The sequence below is a fragment of the Apteryx mantelli genome, chromosome 5 (genome assembly GCF_036417845.1).
Source record: "Apteryx mantelli isolate bAptMan1 chromosome 5, bAptMan1.hap1, whole genome shotgun sequence".
In the NCBI taxonomy this organism is placed as follows: Eukaryota; Metazoa; Chordata; class Aves; order Apterygiformes; family Apterygidae; genus Apteryx; species Apteryx mantelli.
In genome coordinates this window covers 10,596,713-10,614,253 of record NC_089982.1, presented here as the reverse complement: position 1 = coordinate 10,614,253, position 17,541 = coordinate 10,596,713, and the positions used below count along the sequence as shown (strand labels likewise).

The 17,541-nt window shown below is 39.2% G+C and overlaps 1 protein-coding gene across 1 annotated transcript in view; it reads right to left on the bottom strand.

Annotated features, from left to right (window-relative positions):
- The window catches only part of ANKRD17 (ankyrin repeat domain 17), a 95,778-nt gene that overhangs the window by 28,485 nt on the left and 49,752 nt on the right, over positions 1-17,541 (bottom strand). Inside the window, exons 7-15 of the mRNA XM_067297493.1 lie at positions 16,979-17,073; positions 11,465-11,702; positions 10,701-10,892; positions 10,200-10,309; positions 9,446-9,533; positions 8,298-8,425; positions 7,665-7,808; positions 6,978-7,080; positions 4,704-5,459 (exon numbers count right to left, since the gene is read on the bottom strand). Of these exons, the coding sequence (XP_067153594.1) occupies positions 4,704-5,459; positions 6,978-7,080; positions 7,665-7,808; positions 8,298-8,425; positions 9,446-9,533; positions 10,200-10,309; positions 10,701-10,892; positions 11,465-11,702; positions 16,979-17,073 (1,854 nt within the window). The remainder of the gene's footprint in view (positions 1-4,703; positions 5,460-6,977; positions 7,081-7,664; positions 7,809-8,297; positions 8,426-9,445; positions 9,534-10,199; positions 10,310-10,700; positions 10,893-11,464; positions 11,703-16,978; positions 17,074-17,541) is intronic.

Here is a 17,541-nt window from a genome sequence, read left to right as displayed (position 1 = left end):
AAAATAAAACAGCATTCATGTCTAACCTCTTCCATTATATTTCTTTAAATATCACCACCTGAGCACAGTTCAAGTTTTTAACAAATAAATGGGCAGTAAACAAAATCTTTTAGGTGCCCAAAGACCAGTATTAAAAGTTTTCAGCAAGCCAGAAGGTCTTCACAGCATTCTCAAGCAGTAAGAAGAGTAATCAAGTTAATCATCAGTTAACACACTGAAATGCACTGACAGTCAAAGTTTTATCTTCTCTCCCCCACTACCTGCTCCAACAGGCCAGCTGCAAAACCCAAATAGAAGGCTGTATTTCAATATTAAGTAATTGCTATTGGAAGTCTGGGATACAGCACTCTTCCAAACTGCATTACACATTAGGATATTTTAGTATATTTGACCCGGGTTATGAGGCCAGCTACAAGTCTAGATAATGCTAAGATGTAAAGTAAAGCCCCCAAAAGCTCATTTGTTGCAACACATTACATCTAAGCACCACCTGAATACTGTAGTTTAAGTCTTTTGCATTTGTTTGGATATAATGCATTCGGTTTTCTGTTTACTATCATTAGGACCACAACTTGTTGTTTATATTGGATTCTTCCTGGAGACCTCAACTATCCTTTAGCTTAGTCTCCGGAAAAAAAAGGACAGGTCACACCTGTTGCCTTCTCCCAAGAGTCCAGCAGCCCCACCGCTCAGAAATAAGCACCTAGTTTACAAATGCATCTCTCACATTGCAGAAGAAAAAAAGCAGGCAAGTTGACAGATTTGAAACCTGCACACTAACACAACATACATACAACAGTTGACCAAACAGGGTTGTGTTTTTTTCCCCCCCCTTCCCATGCTCTAAGTCCTAAATCAAAGAGCTTATATGGAAAAAAGACTGACATTTTGAAAAGGAATGTGGAGTGGCCCAGGATGTTTAAGTTGGCTGCTTCCTTAAATAGTATTTTCAACAAGTGCAACATGTTATAGAAACCAAATCCCTTCATAATCCTTTTCATTCTGTATATTGACCATTGCTAAGTTTCTCACTGGCGCTGTCCAGTTGCACGCACAGCATTGCTCTTACATATTTACTCCATATCCCCTTTAGCAACAACAGGAGACATTTAAAGACAGTTTCACACTACATTACAATAAGCCAAGATAAGGAACGGAAAGAATATGTTTGAAGAAGCTTATCAGATTCCTCAGCTTTTCCCAAGGTGTTTTAACACAACTCAAAAGGCTTCCAGTTTTGCACATCCACTTCTTCCTCTCTGTCCCAACATCTTCTACCACAGCGTCTTTGCACTATCTCAAGTTATTAAAAGCTATGTTCCTGCCACATGTACTTACAAATCAATACAGACGCACAGCATGCCTTGAATTAGAAATTTAAAAGTGATGTTTTGTATTCAAATACATGCACAGTATCACTTCTACATACTAACAGCTCCACTGATGAAGCCTGCAAACACCACCACATCCGTGTCCTTTCGTTAAATGATCATTAGTTCTAGTTTAGCTCTTTCCAGATATTCCCTCGTGTAAAGTTTCACTCTGAAGGGTGGGCTATCACCCCTTCAGGTTGGGTTCAAATGGGCTGCCCATTTACCAACCGAGACAGGAGTCTCTTAATAATCCAAGGAAGAGTCCAAATGCTTTTACCACCAATTTGCAAGAGAAGCATAACCATTGCCAAGAATTGCAACTCTCTGGGATGTCTGCATAAGTTATAAACGGGACAAAACCTCACGATTTGTGACTGTGATGCCAGCTCTCTGTTGCTATTTTTCAGCAGAGAGTTCCTGAGAAGCACTTACAGTCAAGTCCTATCCTCTCTCATGTATCAATTTAGACAGTTACTAAAACCAACTCATCTCACAAGGTAACTTCCAGGAATTGAACTTAATCAGGTACTTGAAGATTCTTCAAATTATTTATGAGGCTCTGTTACCGGATGTTTTCACTTCAAAAGTAATTACTTTGACAGAATTTTACTACTAAAAAAAGCATTTTTTTTTTCATCTTTAACCTGTCACGTAACATATACAGTATTTCCAATCAAGAGTTACATAACCAACTCTTTTCCATGGTCAGAGAAAGACTTCTATTGACCAGCTTCACAGCAAGCCAAGCATTTGGCGAGCATCTGAAGCGAAAGAGAGAACCCTATGCTTGTCATCAATTCCCAAAAGGAATCGAAAAGGAACCATATGTTGTAACTAAAAGGTTATTTACTTCTTTTATAACTTGTCCTATTTCTTTCCCCAAAAAAACACACACACACACAAAATAAAAACTTCAACTCTGTACATTCTGTCCTTGTGTTTTCAGGGAAATTCTGCAAAGCACTGAACATCTGTTAACATCACTAGTAACAGGGACTCTCACTCTGAGTTTATTTAGGAACAGGGCACACTTACTACAGCAATGCTGGCATATTACACCAGCATAGGATCTTTGACCAAATATCAACCATTGCATGGTTGGCTTGTTTTAAATACTTAAAATGGGAGAATTAAACTAATCATTTGTAATTAACTAAATACAGATATAAACATTATCTAACATTTGCACAGTCAAGGCACAGCTCTGGTCTTGAAAGTAGTGTGAATTCACTCAATGCTGCAAGCCACAGATGTGTGATGGACCTGAACTCAAGTCAGCTCAGGAACTGAGAATTAAGTCAATGGGGATACACTATGGGGTTCCCAGCTAAGCAGTGCATGAAGCTACTGCCAAAATATTTAGCTTCCGCCAAAATATTCTGTGCTACATTGAGCCAATTTCACCTCCACATTAAGTTTCAAAGCGGAGATTCAAGCTTGCACCTAGGTTGTACAGTAGTGTCTGTCTCTGATCTCACTTCAACAGATTAAAGTTAGCCACTTAACAGAATAGTAGCTGAGATGGAACTGCACCTGTACAGCTTTTAACTGACTTATCACAAACGCCTTCCATATGCGTAATATAAACTTTCTTCCAAATAGCATGTGTGCATGCACATCATCACTAAGAACTGGGACTGAGAAGTACAAAAACAGTCACTCAAACATACACTGTAAATAATATCTGACCTTTCCAAGAAGCACGGACAAAGATTAGGGTATGTGCCATCTGACCTAAAATCATAGACATTCACGATGTTAAATGCAGTTAAAAGCATAAAAATGTTTTTATTAAAACTGTAAATTCTTTTTAAACACAGTTTAAGCACATTGTGCACACATAACCAATCAGTAATCATATTCATTCCAGCTGTTGTATCCAGTAGCCAATAGATATGCATCCCAGCAGATCCACCAGAGCAATCTTCACCACCAAAGCACACAATTACGACGGAATTAACTTTATCTACTTTCTCATGCATCAAGTTTGGTTTTTATCCACTGACAGCTTTCAATCTGTTTGCCTAGGCTTCAACTCTCTAACATCAGATTGATTTTTCAGAAGAAAATCTCTGAAACTCCCCTAAGTTTGAGTAATCTTTAAAGGAGGCCAGGCCTGAAGATGACACTACTTAGGAGGAGCCTGATATTAGGCAGTTTTAAAAATGTTCTTCCCAGTGTTTTAAACCATCACCACCCAGTACTTTAAACAATACCAAGTCCACTATTCACTCTGCACTGGTAGCATACTGCTCTAACTCCTGTAGTACATGCACGGCAAGCTTCACAACTAGGCACCTCTAGACTAAAATGTTCTTCAAGACCTGTCTTTCCTCCAGCATGTCCCTCACATTCTAATATGCTTTATAAGCGGGACACCTCAAGATGGTCAGCACTTCCAAAAATTTAAGTTCATCAGCTTAATAAAGACCACCTCATCAAATTTTACTTTGACTGAACGACATCATTTTTAAATATTTTTTAACAATACATCTGTATTCAGCTAAGTACTCACAATGAATATTTCAATGACTACTTCAATTAACATGAAGACCAGTGGATAAAACGCAACTAAAGCATGCATAAAGGAAAACACCACTTCCAGCTCACATGTCCTAGGGTATTCGAAACCTCCTTTCATTCTCTTATCTTACTACTTAGAAAGGCCCTAAAGCACCTACCCAGCATGGCTAAAATCTCTCCGCAGTGAATGGCAAGAACTGTCATAAGGCTAAATTTGTTTCTTGTAATTGGCAAAGAAGCTATTTTAATGGGTATAGCTTTTTCTTTTTTCCCCTTCCTCATAAAGACAAGTGAAAAATTTCCAACAGGAAGACTATACGAGGTCAACTACAGCACCTCTCATAAATGACAAGCCTACAGATTCATTCCAAAATATAGACTTGGTGTGGGGCTAGAGTTGCTCAAAGCCTACTCTTGAGTTGTCCAATTCAGTACTCAGGTAACTAGTCCAAAGTACTGACAAACAGTATTGTCAGGGTGTTGCTCCAAAGCTACAAACAGGCTGAAAAGCAACTGTTAAACTTTAGGCACATCCCCCCAAACTACGAAAAGAGAAAAATGCCACTTCTGATATACCAACCTGACAAACAGGTACCAGTTAGCACAACAAAAGGGAAGTCAACCCTGGAAATCAAAAAGTTAAGGCTACTTCTCTGAAATCCTAAAGACAGGGATCAGTAGACTGGCAGTACTCACTGCAGAGCTAGCAGGAATACACACACACACAAACGCACATACACAAAGAAGTTGACATACCCTCAACTGGTTAAGCAAATATTATACCTGCTCACAACAATATAAACCCACCTGCCATGATGTCATCCAGCGTGTCATTGAGGGTCTGAGCGGGGCTGGCTACCATTAACCCTTGCTGTGTTTCTGTCAGTATTCCTTGCCCCAGCCCTGCTAGTTGTGCTTGGCCCAATACTGGCTGTCCAACTATAACACCTTGCAGTTCTGTAAGGTTTGCGATGGACCCTGGAGGTAAGGAACCTGCTGCCAGAGGCAAAGCTTGTGGCATCGCCAGAGGCTGAATTGGTGCAAAACCCGTCTGAGCAGCAGCTTGCTGAGGATCATCTTTAAGCAAGATGGGGTCCACTTGCTGTAATTGTGCATAGTCTCCCTCCGAGAGTTGTTCTCCTACCCCAACAGGAGTCAGTAGTCCCAGATGCTGGCAAGACTGTTGCTGCTGCTGCTGCTGGAGCTGAATTCTTTGCGCCTTTACCTCTAGATATTGCTTTTTTAGCTGCTGCTGAGTTTTCAGCTGTAGCTCTCGCTCCACTTTCTGCAGTTCCTCCAAAATCTTTTGTTTCTTCTGAATTTGTTCCTCTCTCGTTTTGTTCAGCTCCTCAATCTTCTCTTTGGTGAGCTGGTCAGCATGTGCCAATTCCAAGGACTGCAGCTGAGCATTCTTCTCTATGGCTTCTTTTATCCTCTGCTCCAGCTCTGTCAACTTGCCCTGAGCCTCTTCTACAATGCTCTCTGGAGACTGATTGGTGATGTAACCCTGTACATCCTGGTTGTTTGCTGGCAAATGACTGCTGGACTTTTGTTTAGAAGCAGCTGTGTGAAAAAGAAACCCCCTCAGAACCAATGGAAGTGCATATGAATGGCATCCTCATTATAGAGCTACTGTTGGGATGCTAAATGGCCAGTTATGCACCAAGACACAGCACCCATAGAAGGTAAAAGTGTACTGTAAGGCCCTCATAGAAAACCGTATCTTTCACTACCCATTTTAATACAGCAGTCAGATTGCAAATTAACAGTACAGATTACTGCATATAAATTACAAATTATCCCTGTGCTACGTTGAGATATTTACTCCGACAATTGTTTTAGTTTTGCCAAATGCAGCGATTGTCTCAAGAGTCGTTGTTATCAAGTAGTGCAACAAGGTCAATGAAAACAAAAGGGAAGGATACACTGCCTCTTAACTTCATGTTTTGTGTCTGGATATTGTGTTAAGACATAAATGTATGGTTACAACCCTGAAACACAGCACAAGCGATGCAACAATATTTCAAGGGACAGGGTTTTTTTTTCCCCTAGGCAATCAGTTTTGGTACATTTTAGGAAGCACTAATCTTTCTAGAAATACTGAATCCTTTCACTACAGGTATCCAGCTTTACTCAGCTGACAACCGGTGCTAGAACCCAAGATATGCATTTATATTTAATGTCTTAATATGATCTAACAGGGTATGTTTAGCCATTATATTTTATCCACAGAAGACAAGATTTGGCATGTGTCAGAACTCAGCTCTCTGCCTAGGCAAGGCAAATAATTCAGCCTTCCTGTAAGAACGAGTGATGGACTAATCCAATACATGTTTTATGAAGAAGTCCACAGCAATACAGCTGACATGGTCTGCCATACCATTTGGAGAAAGAACAATCTGTTAATTTTGAAGGGTGAACAGGAAATCAAAACCCAGTATTTGCATCAAGTGGAGGTGCCCAGTTTCTTCCGGTAATATTTGCTGTATTTCCAGTACAATGCAAGTGTACACATAGTATTACGTTTATTACATGCACGCATGTATCTGCGCTATTGCTGATACTTGATAAAAAAATGTTTTGGAAAGACTTCTAAAGTACAGAAAGCCTAAGTGTCAAATGGCGATATCAAAATAAATGCAAATTTAGTCCTAGAAGGACCTGAGCCACATCAGATTAAGTCTTTTACAGCACAAGAAATTCCACCTTCAATTAGTCAAACCCACTCCAAGACTACTAAGCTAAGTAAACAAAAGACCCCAAATTTACTATATGGCAGTTAAAACGAATAGCGCAAGTTGTAAAAATTTTATAAAGGCTGCTGGGTGACATTCTGCATTAGTCCAGTATGCCAGACTAATACATACTTCAATATATTTACTAAGGCAGAATTCTTGATGCTTTGTGATTATAGGGTTAGATTACTTCATATTTGGTGGATAAACAATCCTTAAAAAAATTACAGTTTCCTTGACTGAATGCAGAAGAACTCTTCATAGGAACTACTCTGCTAGAAGTGCAACCCTAAATCTTCTACCTAGAAAGGATATTTAGAAAATAAGCTCCAGAACTAAGACTGACCTTTATTTCTGATGGGAAGGGTTGTGGCGACATTAGCAGGGGGTTTGTCAGGCTCCTGGGGTGGGACGACCATGGGCAGCGCCTGCACTGGTACACGAGGAGCCTAAAATGTCGGATACTAATAGATTACTTTTCTCATACTCTAATCTAGTTATAAGTCAATAGAAGGTAAACAAAACCCATTACAAAAGCAGATAGATTCATGGTAACTAATAAAACTTAACACCTTTTAAATATACCGAGTTCAACAGTTAACAGCTTGAGATCATCTGATTTGTATACACTTCACATTAACCTAAACAATTACACACCGAACAATACTCATCTTGACAGGCACAGTGCTACAGTCTGGTTAAGCAAATACCAGCCACAATGGGCTACAAAGATAACTGATGAAGCACCTCACTGAAGCAGATTCCTTTTCAGTTGCTGGTATTTTTTTCCTGTCAGTAATCTTGATAAAGCAACAGGAAAAAAAAATTGAAGAACTATGCAGTGATGCTCACTAAAGAGTCTCATCCTTTTTCACAACAGCTCCAAGTTATTTACATTGTGTCTTTACTTACAGTTTTGTAGTACGCAAAAAGATATCACCGGCTCTTCTCATCTTCAAACTTCAATAAGCTGCAAGAAGAAAAGCAAAAAAGCCCCACAAACCCCCACAGACCATCAACACTTAAATCTTACCCTATTTAAATCATGGGATGGTGGGGTCAGCTGAGTAGCATCAGGTGGAGGAGCAGAAAGCAAGTTGTTTGGGTAATCTAGAAGGTAACACACCACACTGGTATGACCCCCTTTTGCTGCCTCTATTAGCATCGTTGATCCATCCTAAAGAGGTAAAGATCACAGTATTAGAAACCAACATATTCGAAACATGACAACACTGAAGCGTTTTGGGAAACATAATACAAGGCATGTCTTAAGATAGTTTTAATAACTATTCAATCAGCAGTTAGTCCGCAACTAAGTTTAAGAATTCTTTAAAAACTAAAAAACTTAAAAAAAAGTAATTGTGTTATTTTCCTTCCTCTTCCTCAGTTGACTTCACTACCTCAGTCAAACATTTGGATTCACAGTAATCAATGAATACTGACTCCTTCTAACACCTGCTTCAACAGATATGTTCATGAACCTAATGCATGCTCACGGTTTTAACTGACAAACTAGCTCTTGCATCTTACTCCTAATTATATCATGATATGTTGGGTCAGGTCAGTTGCAGAGACAACAGAAGGACCAAATACTCTTGTGTATGTTTAGTTATAAGATTAATGAAGGACTTGCTTCAGAGGAAAATAAGTTAGTTAAGTGACAAACCTTCAATCTGTGCGTAGGATCAGCACCATGAGCTAGCAGTAACTCCACAACTGCCAGATGACCTCCAGCACAGGCCAGTGACAATACTGTATGATCGTTGTTAGCTGTGGTCCTATTCACATTTGCTCCTTCAAAAACAGAGAAAGATTGTGGAAGAGACTTAAAACTCTGCCAAAACTCACAGGAAGATAAGCTTTTTCTTCAACATGAAAATATAGCTCTCCATGGCTGCAGTCTTGTGAGAGACATCTAAAATTGAACAGTCAAGCATTACTATCATCAGAAGCTTCTGTTTAACCTGTGACAATCACTGAACCAAAGGTCTGTCTTGTCAGCTGGCTAACAGCTGTAAGGAATTTAACTCTTAGCATACATGCACCCAGAAAAGAGTTGGCACTACCGGATTAGCACTCCAAACTCATTTTTAAAATGTCTATATTTGTATGTATGAAACTTCATGTAGTAGGTGTTCCTATAAGCTTTTAATTTTCCCAGAAATTTTGCCAGTATAATGCCTATTTTTATGAATGAGTCAATGCACAGATCTTAGCTGGTCACCAGCAAGCAGATGACTCATTGCAACTCTGCTTCTTTCCTTTACAATCCATACAGGAAAAATTAAGTCATACTAGAAATTTTAGGCCAGTCCTGTTCCATACAAGATAGGTATGAGAAATAATAAAAAAACCTTCAGTATCAGTTCAAGAAATAGAAAATAGCAATACTGAGCTCTGTATCAACTGTATGTAAGGCTGGAATTGGTAGTTAGGTAAAGCAAGTTATAATCAAACTGTGAAAAAAAACAGGCACATGAAGTTAAACTTCTAAAAAGAGAGTGCCTAAAAGCTGAATCAGGAGCACTTAGACACCCAGTAACCACTACTGCTGTTGCAGCATTAACTACAACAGAAGACTGGAATATATTTTTCAAGTTGTTGCAATTCCCACTAATCTCATCAGGAATTAAAGGTGATCATTATGTGCCTAGTTTAAGAATTACTGACTTTAATTAAAGTATTTGAACCAAATTCAAACAACTTACACTAGCAGCAGCATGTGTCTAAACAAGTATTTCACAACCTTCCTAATCTAGAGCTCTTCTAAAACCAGGAAAGCAAAAGAGTAACTAAGCCTTCTCACAAGCTTACCTTTGCTAATCAAGAACTGAACAGTGCAAACATGACCTGCCCTTGCAGCTTTCATGAGGGGAGTTCTTCCACCTTCAGATTCATGCTCCTAGAGCAGACAGAGAGGCTTAAAATTAAAGATTCAAGAAATAACACGTGTGAAAGGAGTAATTCAGCCGGTTCCCTGTTCTTTTTGAACTGGAAGCAACAGACATGAAGATGCCTTTGGGGCATTTGACTTTCTTCAGATATCAAAACTTAAACAAGATTTCAACCGAGTATACCTTCAAGACCCATGATACTCTCACCTACCTTTGTACAGATCTGAGATTATTGGGTAAGAAGCATTCAAACAAATAATGGGGATTAATTTAACAAAATATATTCTGTCATGCTTAACTTCATGTTTTGTTCATGTACTGGTCTACAAGTCTACTGAAATGCCAAAAACAGTTTACTTTCATCATCTTAATTCCATCACAGTACACCAAATAGATCACATAAGAACAGAACTGTCAACTGTTTGCTGCTTAAGAAACAGAAAAAATATGCAAATAAAAATATTAACCCATAACCAGCTCAACAATTCTATTTAGCATCACCACTTCTTATGTGGTCAAAAGAAAAAGGCTAAAAGGTAATTCATATACAACTGAAACAATTAACAGTCAACTTGATAACGAGTTTTCAGCAGTAAACATGAGACAAAAAAACAAAAAAAAGACACTTGTCAATTTAATTTCTAATTGTAATTTTTAAGATGGTAATTACTTACCAAATCTGCACCTGCCTGAAGTAAGACATCTGCTACATCAGTATGGCCATTTTCACACGCATATGTCAGTGCTGTATCACCTGTTGCTGTTGTTGCATGCACATTAGCCCCTGAAGCAGTATTAATGAGTATGTAAGCTTCACGGAGTTCACTACAGAAAATGCACAAGTCTCTTCATACTCTTTACCAGATCAGATTACAAACATTTATTTCCCCCTTTTTAATAAAACACCCATGAAATTAAATAACATCATATCAACTGCATTTGGGGGGTAGGGGTGAAAAATCACCACCAACTAGAACTTCAGTTCCAAGAGTTAGTGTCAACTCATTCTACAAAAGCTAAATTAGGGTCCAAGTAGTAAATTACTTCAAAAGATTACACAAACCTTTGCAGTCAAATTCAAAAAGCTGCTAATGAAAGCATAATGAATACAGAAACAGGAACCTTTTCTTAACATTATGGCACTCTACAGAACTAGTAACACCATTAGTCCATACCTGCAGCTAATAAATATTTAACCAGCTCCAAATGACCCTCTTGAGCAGCCTCCATTAAAGGGGTTGAACAACCAAGTTCTATGTCAGCTCCTGCTTTAATAAGAAAATCGGCAACCTCCAAAAAACCTCCACAGCAAGCCAGAGTTAGAGCAGTTTCTTGCGTCTCCTCTGTTTGGGCATTGATGTTCGCTCCTTCAAAATATAAATGAAGACACATACCATAACTACAGGCATATCAGAAAACAATAGTTATTAAAACCAGTATCAGCAGACTAAGTCTCTTCAGGCACAAAGCTTCTGCTTATTGCATACCTCATCTCTACGGCTGCATAAGTATTCCCCCTAAAATTGTGCTATGCCTAACTGAAACATCTCAACTTCCTTTCGCTGCTTTGGAAACTCCTCCAAGAGTCTCACAAAGCACTTCCCTGTAACTCTGCAGCAATACTGTACTATCAAGACATGCTAAAGCCCCTATGCAGAATCTAGGTTACCCACATCAGTTGTTCAATATTTAATGCCTATCTCAAAAACACAAAGCTGTTCTGAATGGCCAGTTAGCAATTAGGGTTCAAGTATAGCAAAGAATATTTTGCTAAAATTAACTATCCAATACTCAAAGTTGCTCAAGAAGGAAACAAAATTGCAAGAAGCAACATAACAGTACCCTCTTTAAAGAAAGAAACAAAAAAACAAAAAAACACCAACACACAATATCAGATGCCTATGGAATTCTAGTCCATTGAATGCACCATAATAGTTACCTTGGCCAAGTAACAGTGCCACCATCTCTTCGTGTCCTTCTCTAGCTGCTTCCATTAGTGGCGTGTATCCTTCATCATTTACCTCTTCCAAGTTAGCTCCACGTTCAATTAACAAAGCTGCCAGTTCAACGTGCCCACCGCAGGCTGCCAAAGTTAATGGAGACTCAAAAGAGTCTGCAGGCATGTTCACCTGAGCTCCGCTGTCCAGAAGTAACCTTGCCACTTCCACATGGCCATCCTAGGAATTCAAAAAACACCAAAGAAGAACACTAGATGAAGAAAGTCCCCCAAAAAAGGTATTTTTGCCTGACACAGGCAGTCTCTCACCTAGCAGCTGAATTGCCTCATTGATCCAGGTCACAACAGATGTATAGTCAGATAATTGTTATTTTCCAAAGCTTAAGGAATTCAGAAACTCAAATACCATTAGAAGTCACAGAACAGGAACAAGCAAATTAGGAAATACAAATATTTAAGGAAACCATTAAAGCAGTTTTCTTAAGTATTTTGATTAATGCTAAAAATCCACTATGATATAAGCATGGGAAGAAACCTCAAGAAATCTTTTATTAAATATGCTCAATTCAAAACTAAAATAATGTGAGCCACATACTCAACTTTGGTGTGCATACTATAACAAGGTGGTCAACTTCATAGCAGATTCACAAGTTCATATGTTATAGCTTGGTATCAATTTAGTTCAGAAAAAACAGTTGAAAGGGAACTTCACACTATTTTAGAAACTTGCTTCGAACAATACCAAAATGCTATGACATCTTGTACTGTTCTTTGTTCACAGAACTGAAGAGTGACCAAATTATGTAAGGAACAAATTCTAAGAAATAAGTTACCACTCAAATACCATGTATTTCTTTCAATCTACTATCAAAAGTTTTCCTATTATTAACAAGACACTGTATTAAATAAAGGAGTATTAAAAGAATTTCACTCAAAAGTATTTTCTCTTGGATCTAAGAATACATTTGGGTTTTTTTCCTAAAGACTACAAAATCTTTACATCGCAAACAGGTCACTCAATGCCAGAGCTCCCCATTTGCTCAAAAAGAGGCATTTTTGTTCTAAATTCAACATGCAGTTGCATTATTTGTTACATAAAACATACTTACAAAGTGTCAGGAACACAGCTCATCCTCACTTCCATGAAGACTGTTAGTCTTTCAGATTATTTAGGTTACATATTCACAACTTTTGGGGAGGGAGATAAAAGAGAGGATGAGCTTCAAGTATAAGAATTTTGCTTGCTTCCTTCCAAGTGGTGTATAATTACGCTGCTTGCCTGTTGGCTCCTGCAATACTATTTCACTTGCTGCTCAATTTTACAGCAGTCAGGACATTTTTCTCCAAGAGAAAAAACGAAACAAGACCACTTGTCAGAGGTCCCGCATACGTCACAAGAACCACCTGAACTAGAGCCTTCCCTTGGTAGGCTTTTTCAGGTGTTATCTTCCTGTCCAAATGGTCTGCTCCTAAATTTGCTTTCTTCCTTTAAGAACAAAAACATCAGAGTGGAGTATCTTTGTCATATTCTTAGTACAACATGGATTCAGGAACCTGCTCGAATGGCTTTAAAGCTATATGTTTACACTAGAGTCCTGACAGTGACATATCAACCAACCATTCAATTCAGCTTTTAAATAGAAAAGAAGAGAGAGTGACTAGCTTGGTCACTGCAGACCGACAGTAGGCACAATCCCTCAGAACAGATTTTCTCCATGAGGAAGTGGCCATCTTTCATTCAAACCTGGAGTAACCATAGTGGAAAAGATTTAAGACATGCGGGAGGGTTGCACAGGAATAGCAGCAGCTTACCAGGAACACGAGGCTACCTTGAGGCTGTCACTGAACAAGATAAATACACCATGATCTCAGATCAATAAGAGAGAACAAATTGAAGCCATTGCCATCCTCACCAATCTAGGAACCACAGCCACAGCTCCTTTCCCAAGGAAACACAAAACTGCATCTGACATTGTTAAAGACTTCATTTTCTGAAGTGTTTTATACCTTTTTGTCATATCCAGGGAGCCTAACAGGATTTGCTCTAAGTAAAGAGATCTAGGACATATTATCTAGGACATATTCACCTTTTATATGAAATGACAACACTATTTTAGGGAAAGACTCTAGGGCTGTATAAAGCATCCTTCCTCAGGGAAACGCAGAGATGGTTCTTCAACCATCAGGCTCTGGCATGACAGACCACTTATCATCCCAAACTGATTCATCATGAAAACGGTGTTGCAAACAGCAGAAAAAGGTATGCTTCTAAGTTTCATATATAGGTCAAAAAGTCTTGAAAACAACTATTGGTGCTACCCACACAAGGCAATTTTGTCCATGTTGTAATATGCCTTGCAATGGGATGGTGCTGTTCAGCTCATTTACAACATCTCAAAAGCCCTTCAGAGCTACTGTTTGATCAGAAAAGGTAGCCTGCCCAACCTGCACCAGCACACCAAGTAGAGTTTTAAGGCCAACCAGTGGGGGCAATCAATACTCAGCCCTCACTGCAGGCCAGGTTACTTCAGTAAGAGCAGGTGCAAACTAGACAAAACAGCTTTTAGCTCCCATAAGACAAATCACATTACTGAAGAACTGATCTGGACTAAAGCAAAGCTACTGCTGTATATAAAAAAAGCTCTTGGACAGAAGTCCTTTGCACGCCTTGTAGGACAAGGTTTAAGCAGTTCCACAGGCTTGTATTTAAGCACTGTAGTATAGGCACACACTTCAGTAACATACATTCAAGTTCAATGCTATCCTAGAGAATGTAGCCTTATCGAGTTACCAGAAAATGGCAATTAGTTCTGCAGAAAAAGCGTGCAGAGATGAGAAGCCTCTACCTTGCTACATTTCAAACCTTTACGTACTGCTACAGAAAGTCGCTCCTCTTCACAAGCAGAAGGAAGGTACCAATACTCCGAACTACACCTGTCTCTCGGTCCTGTGAGCAAGTGTGGAGATGCTGACTTATGAACTGCTTCTTGTGCAAGTAAAGGAAACCAGGATGTTTTCCCCATTGCTCAGCAAGTCTTAATAAGAAATGGTCTAGACATTTCTCCCAGTTCGATGAACTTCTGTTAGTCTGGTGGGGACATAAAAAGCAAGGCGGGGTGGAAAGGCAAAGGCAGCTCGCTCTGTGGTTCCCTGAAGTAGCAGTGCTCTCTGCAAACTCCTGATTTATCAAGCTGTCATGACAAGAAGGCTACTGGCAACAAAACAACATCATTTTATAGTCACCTTCCATGAAGCTCCCTGCAAGGACAGCAGCCCTGATATCCATATGACTAACCTACTAATACTTCACCAGAGTAAGATAAAAAATAGCATACGTCCTGTTTATCTACATGCCTTTCTTTCTAAAGGCTTCTTGACAAATATAATTGCTTCTGCGAAGGATTCCTCCATCTGAAGCCATTAACTTGCTTGAACATACAAAACTATGACTGAATTTAGAACCCTTAGTTAATTCAGACAAGGGAAGACTACATTAAGTCTCTAATGAGAACATATGGCACTTCACTGTTGCCCTAGATCCACAAGACACTGCGCAGGCTTACAACAGGGAAAAACCCAACCCATGTGAAATCTAGTTAGAGGAGAGAATAACAAGAAAATATAATACAAGACAAGTTTTCAGTTTTAGGTTGGAGTTTCACATACAGGTGAAGGATTAGAAGAACATGGGCACAGACATGAATATTACACTTGCCTAAGCATGCTGCAACTAGAGGAAACCTCTGCAACGAGCTTTTCACAGCCTCGAGGCTGCACGCAACAGCCCATTTCAATTCAGGGTCACAAAGATGACTAGGAAAAAAGCCTAAATCTGCTTGGTTGTGTTTCCTTTTCTCCTCTCCAGTAAAAAGAGTTTCAGAATAAGCTCCTTTCTAGAAACAGAAACTGACATCTGCTTGGGCTTCTCATCCTTCTAGCTTCTGCCTGCCAGCTGTTGGTATGGTACAGGGCTAGCCAACTCCATGCTAGCATACCCACTTCTCTGGGAGGGGAAACCAACACAAATACTACTTTCTAAACCATCTCTGGAGGAGGAATGAGGGGGATACATGACCACATTTACTCAGTCAAAAGAAACTGTAAAAGCTCAAAACAATAAAAACCTTTTACCTCAGGTTATTTCTATGAAGTAGATTTCAAATAGGATATTTGCTTTAAAGATGATGCAGATAAACCAGAGTTGCACAGCTGTTTAAGCCTGACAGTACCTTGAATGGAAACACTACCTGAAGATACTGATTTGGCAGGTTTTCTTCACCAATTCTGGAATCATCTTCAGTTAGACATTATACCATTTTGGAATTAAAATGACCCAAATATGAACTTCTGAAATGAAAGCTTCACAAGATTTGCATTGTATGACAGGAAAGTATTATCCAAAATCAGAGTTCTTCTCTGAATCTTACTAAGCTTTGTAAAACGGCAATCCATTTTATATTGTCATTTTACAACTGCCTCAGACTGACAGATCAGCAACACGCAGGTACGCTTAAATTAATAACTGGTTGACAGCATCCCAACAATATTCCCTTTAATTTCCTAGTCGCTTCCCAAATAGTGGCTAATTGACTAGGCGAACCATGTGGGGAAAAAAGCTGCACATGCACACTGAAACATAACCACTTCCAACATAAGCGCAACAGGGTAACTAGGCTTACGAACTCCTTAAACATGATAGGTATGTCAAATGTCTCTGATAACTATGTTAAGACGGTATTTGCTGCGTAAATTTAGCACATCTTAAAACTGTTGAAAGCATTTCATCAGCCAATGAGAATCTTCTGTTTTAAGCAATGTAATTTGGAGATTCCTATAGAAAGGATTTTCCAAAACTTCAGTTCAAAGTTGCTAACCCAGAAGTGAGTGGAACTACACAAAGTAAAAAACAAGATTGTTCAAGCAAATGAGTATAATTTACTTTTAGCTCTCACTGAAGTAATGAATTTCTCAGAACTGAGGTCACGAAGGTATCTCTGTAGGCAAACCAGGCTACCATGACTATCAGAAGGGCAAAAAGCAAAGAGCAAATGACATGCAACAGGACACAAAAAGACATGGGCCATAGAAGCAGCTTTTGGACAATGAGCACAACCTTATTTCATGACTCCTGCTGTTGCAGAAAAAAAATCAAGTGCAATTGGACATACATGCACTTTGTTTCCAAGTACGGGTTAACAGAGGTCTCTGTGCTAATGCTCAAGTGATGCAAGTTTTAGCTGATGTCTCTCAAGAATGTAACTGCTCTTTCAGCCATGAGAGCAAAGGGCTGAATTTTGCCATTTTAGAAAGTACAGTTTCTCAAGTGCGTATTTTCCTCCATTCCTCTGTGAGAGGGTCATCAAGTGTTGGGGAGAACCAAAACATCACCAGGTCAGGTTTTGCACCAAAAAGAGACCAAAAGCAAGGACTTCATTCATCTTCAGAAAGTAAAGAGACACTAAGAGCACCTCACTGCTAAAACCATGCATTTCTTACCATGCAAGCCTCCATAAGAGCAGTGTGCATTTCATCTGTCTTGTGTTCCTGGTCTGCACCAGCCTCCAGTAGAAATCTCACCATTTCCAGATGGCCTGTATTTGGGGGGGGGGGAATTAACAGATGAAAATAATTTTCAGCAAAAGTCTATTTCAAGGCAGTCACAGAACAGGTCTATCATACATAGGTAAGGTAACAAAACATTATGGTACTACATAAAACAAACAGTGAAACACTCTTGGAAGGCATGTCTGCATCTGTACATACAATGCGAACAGCAGCTCAACAGCACATTCACTGTAAGAATTCAAATCATCTGGTTATTAGAACTATTTCTGCATGATGTGCATTCCTTGAGACAAGATTAAAACAGAGTAGCACAAACTCCAGAAGGTTACCAGGGTGATATATTATTCTCTAAAGACAGAGAAACATTTTCATCTACAGAACATGGCTTTTTTTTCCCCCCTCAACTCGCTCAGTTTTAAGGATTTAGGGTCACTGTATTCATGAATGGTGTTGTAACCAGTCCTTGAGCACGCATCAACCCTTAGACCACTAAA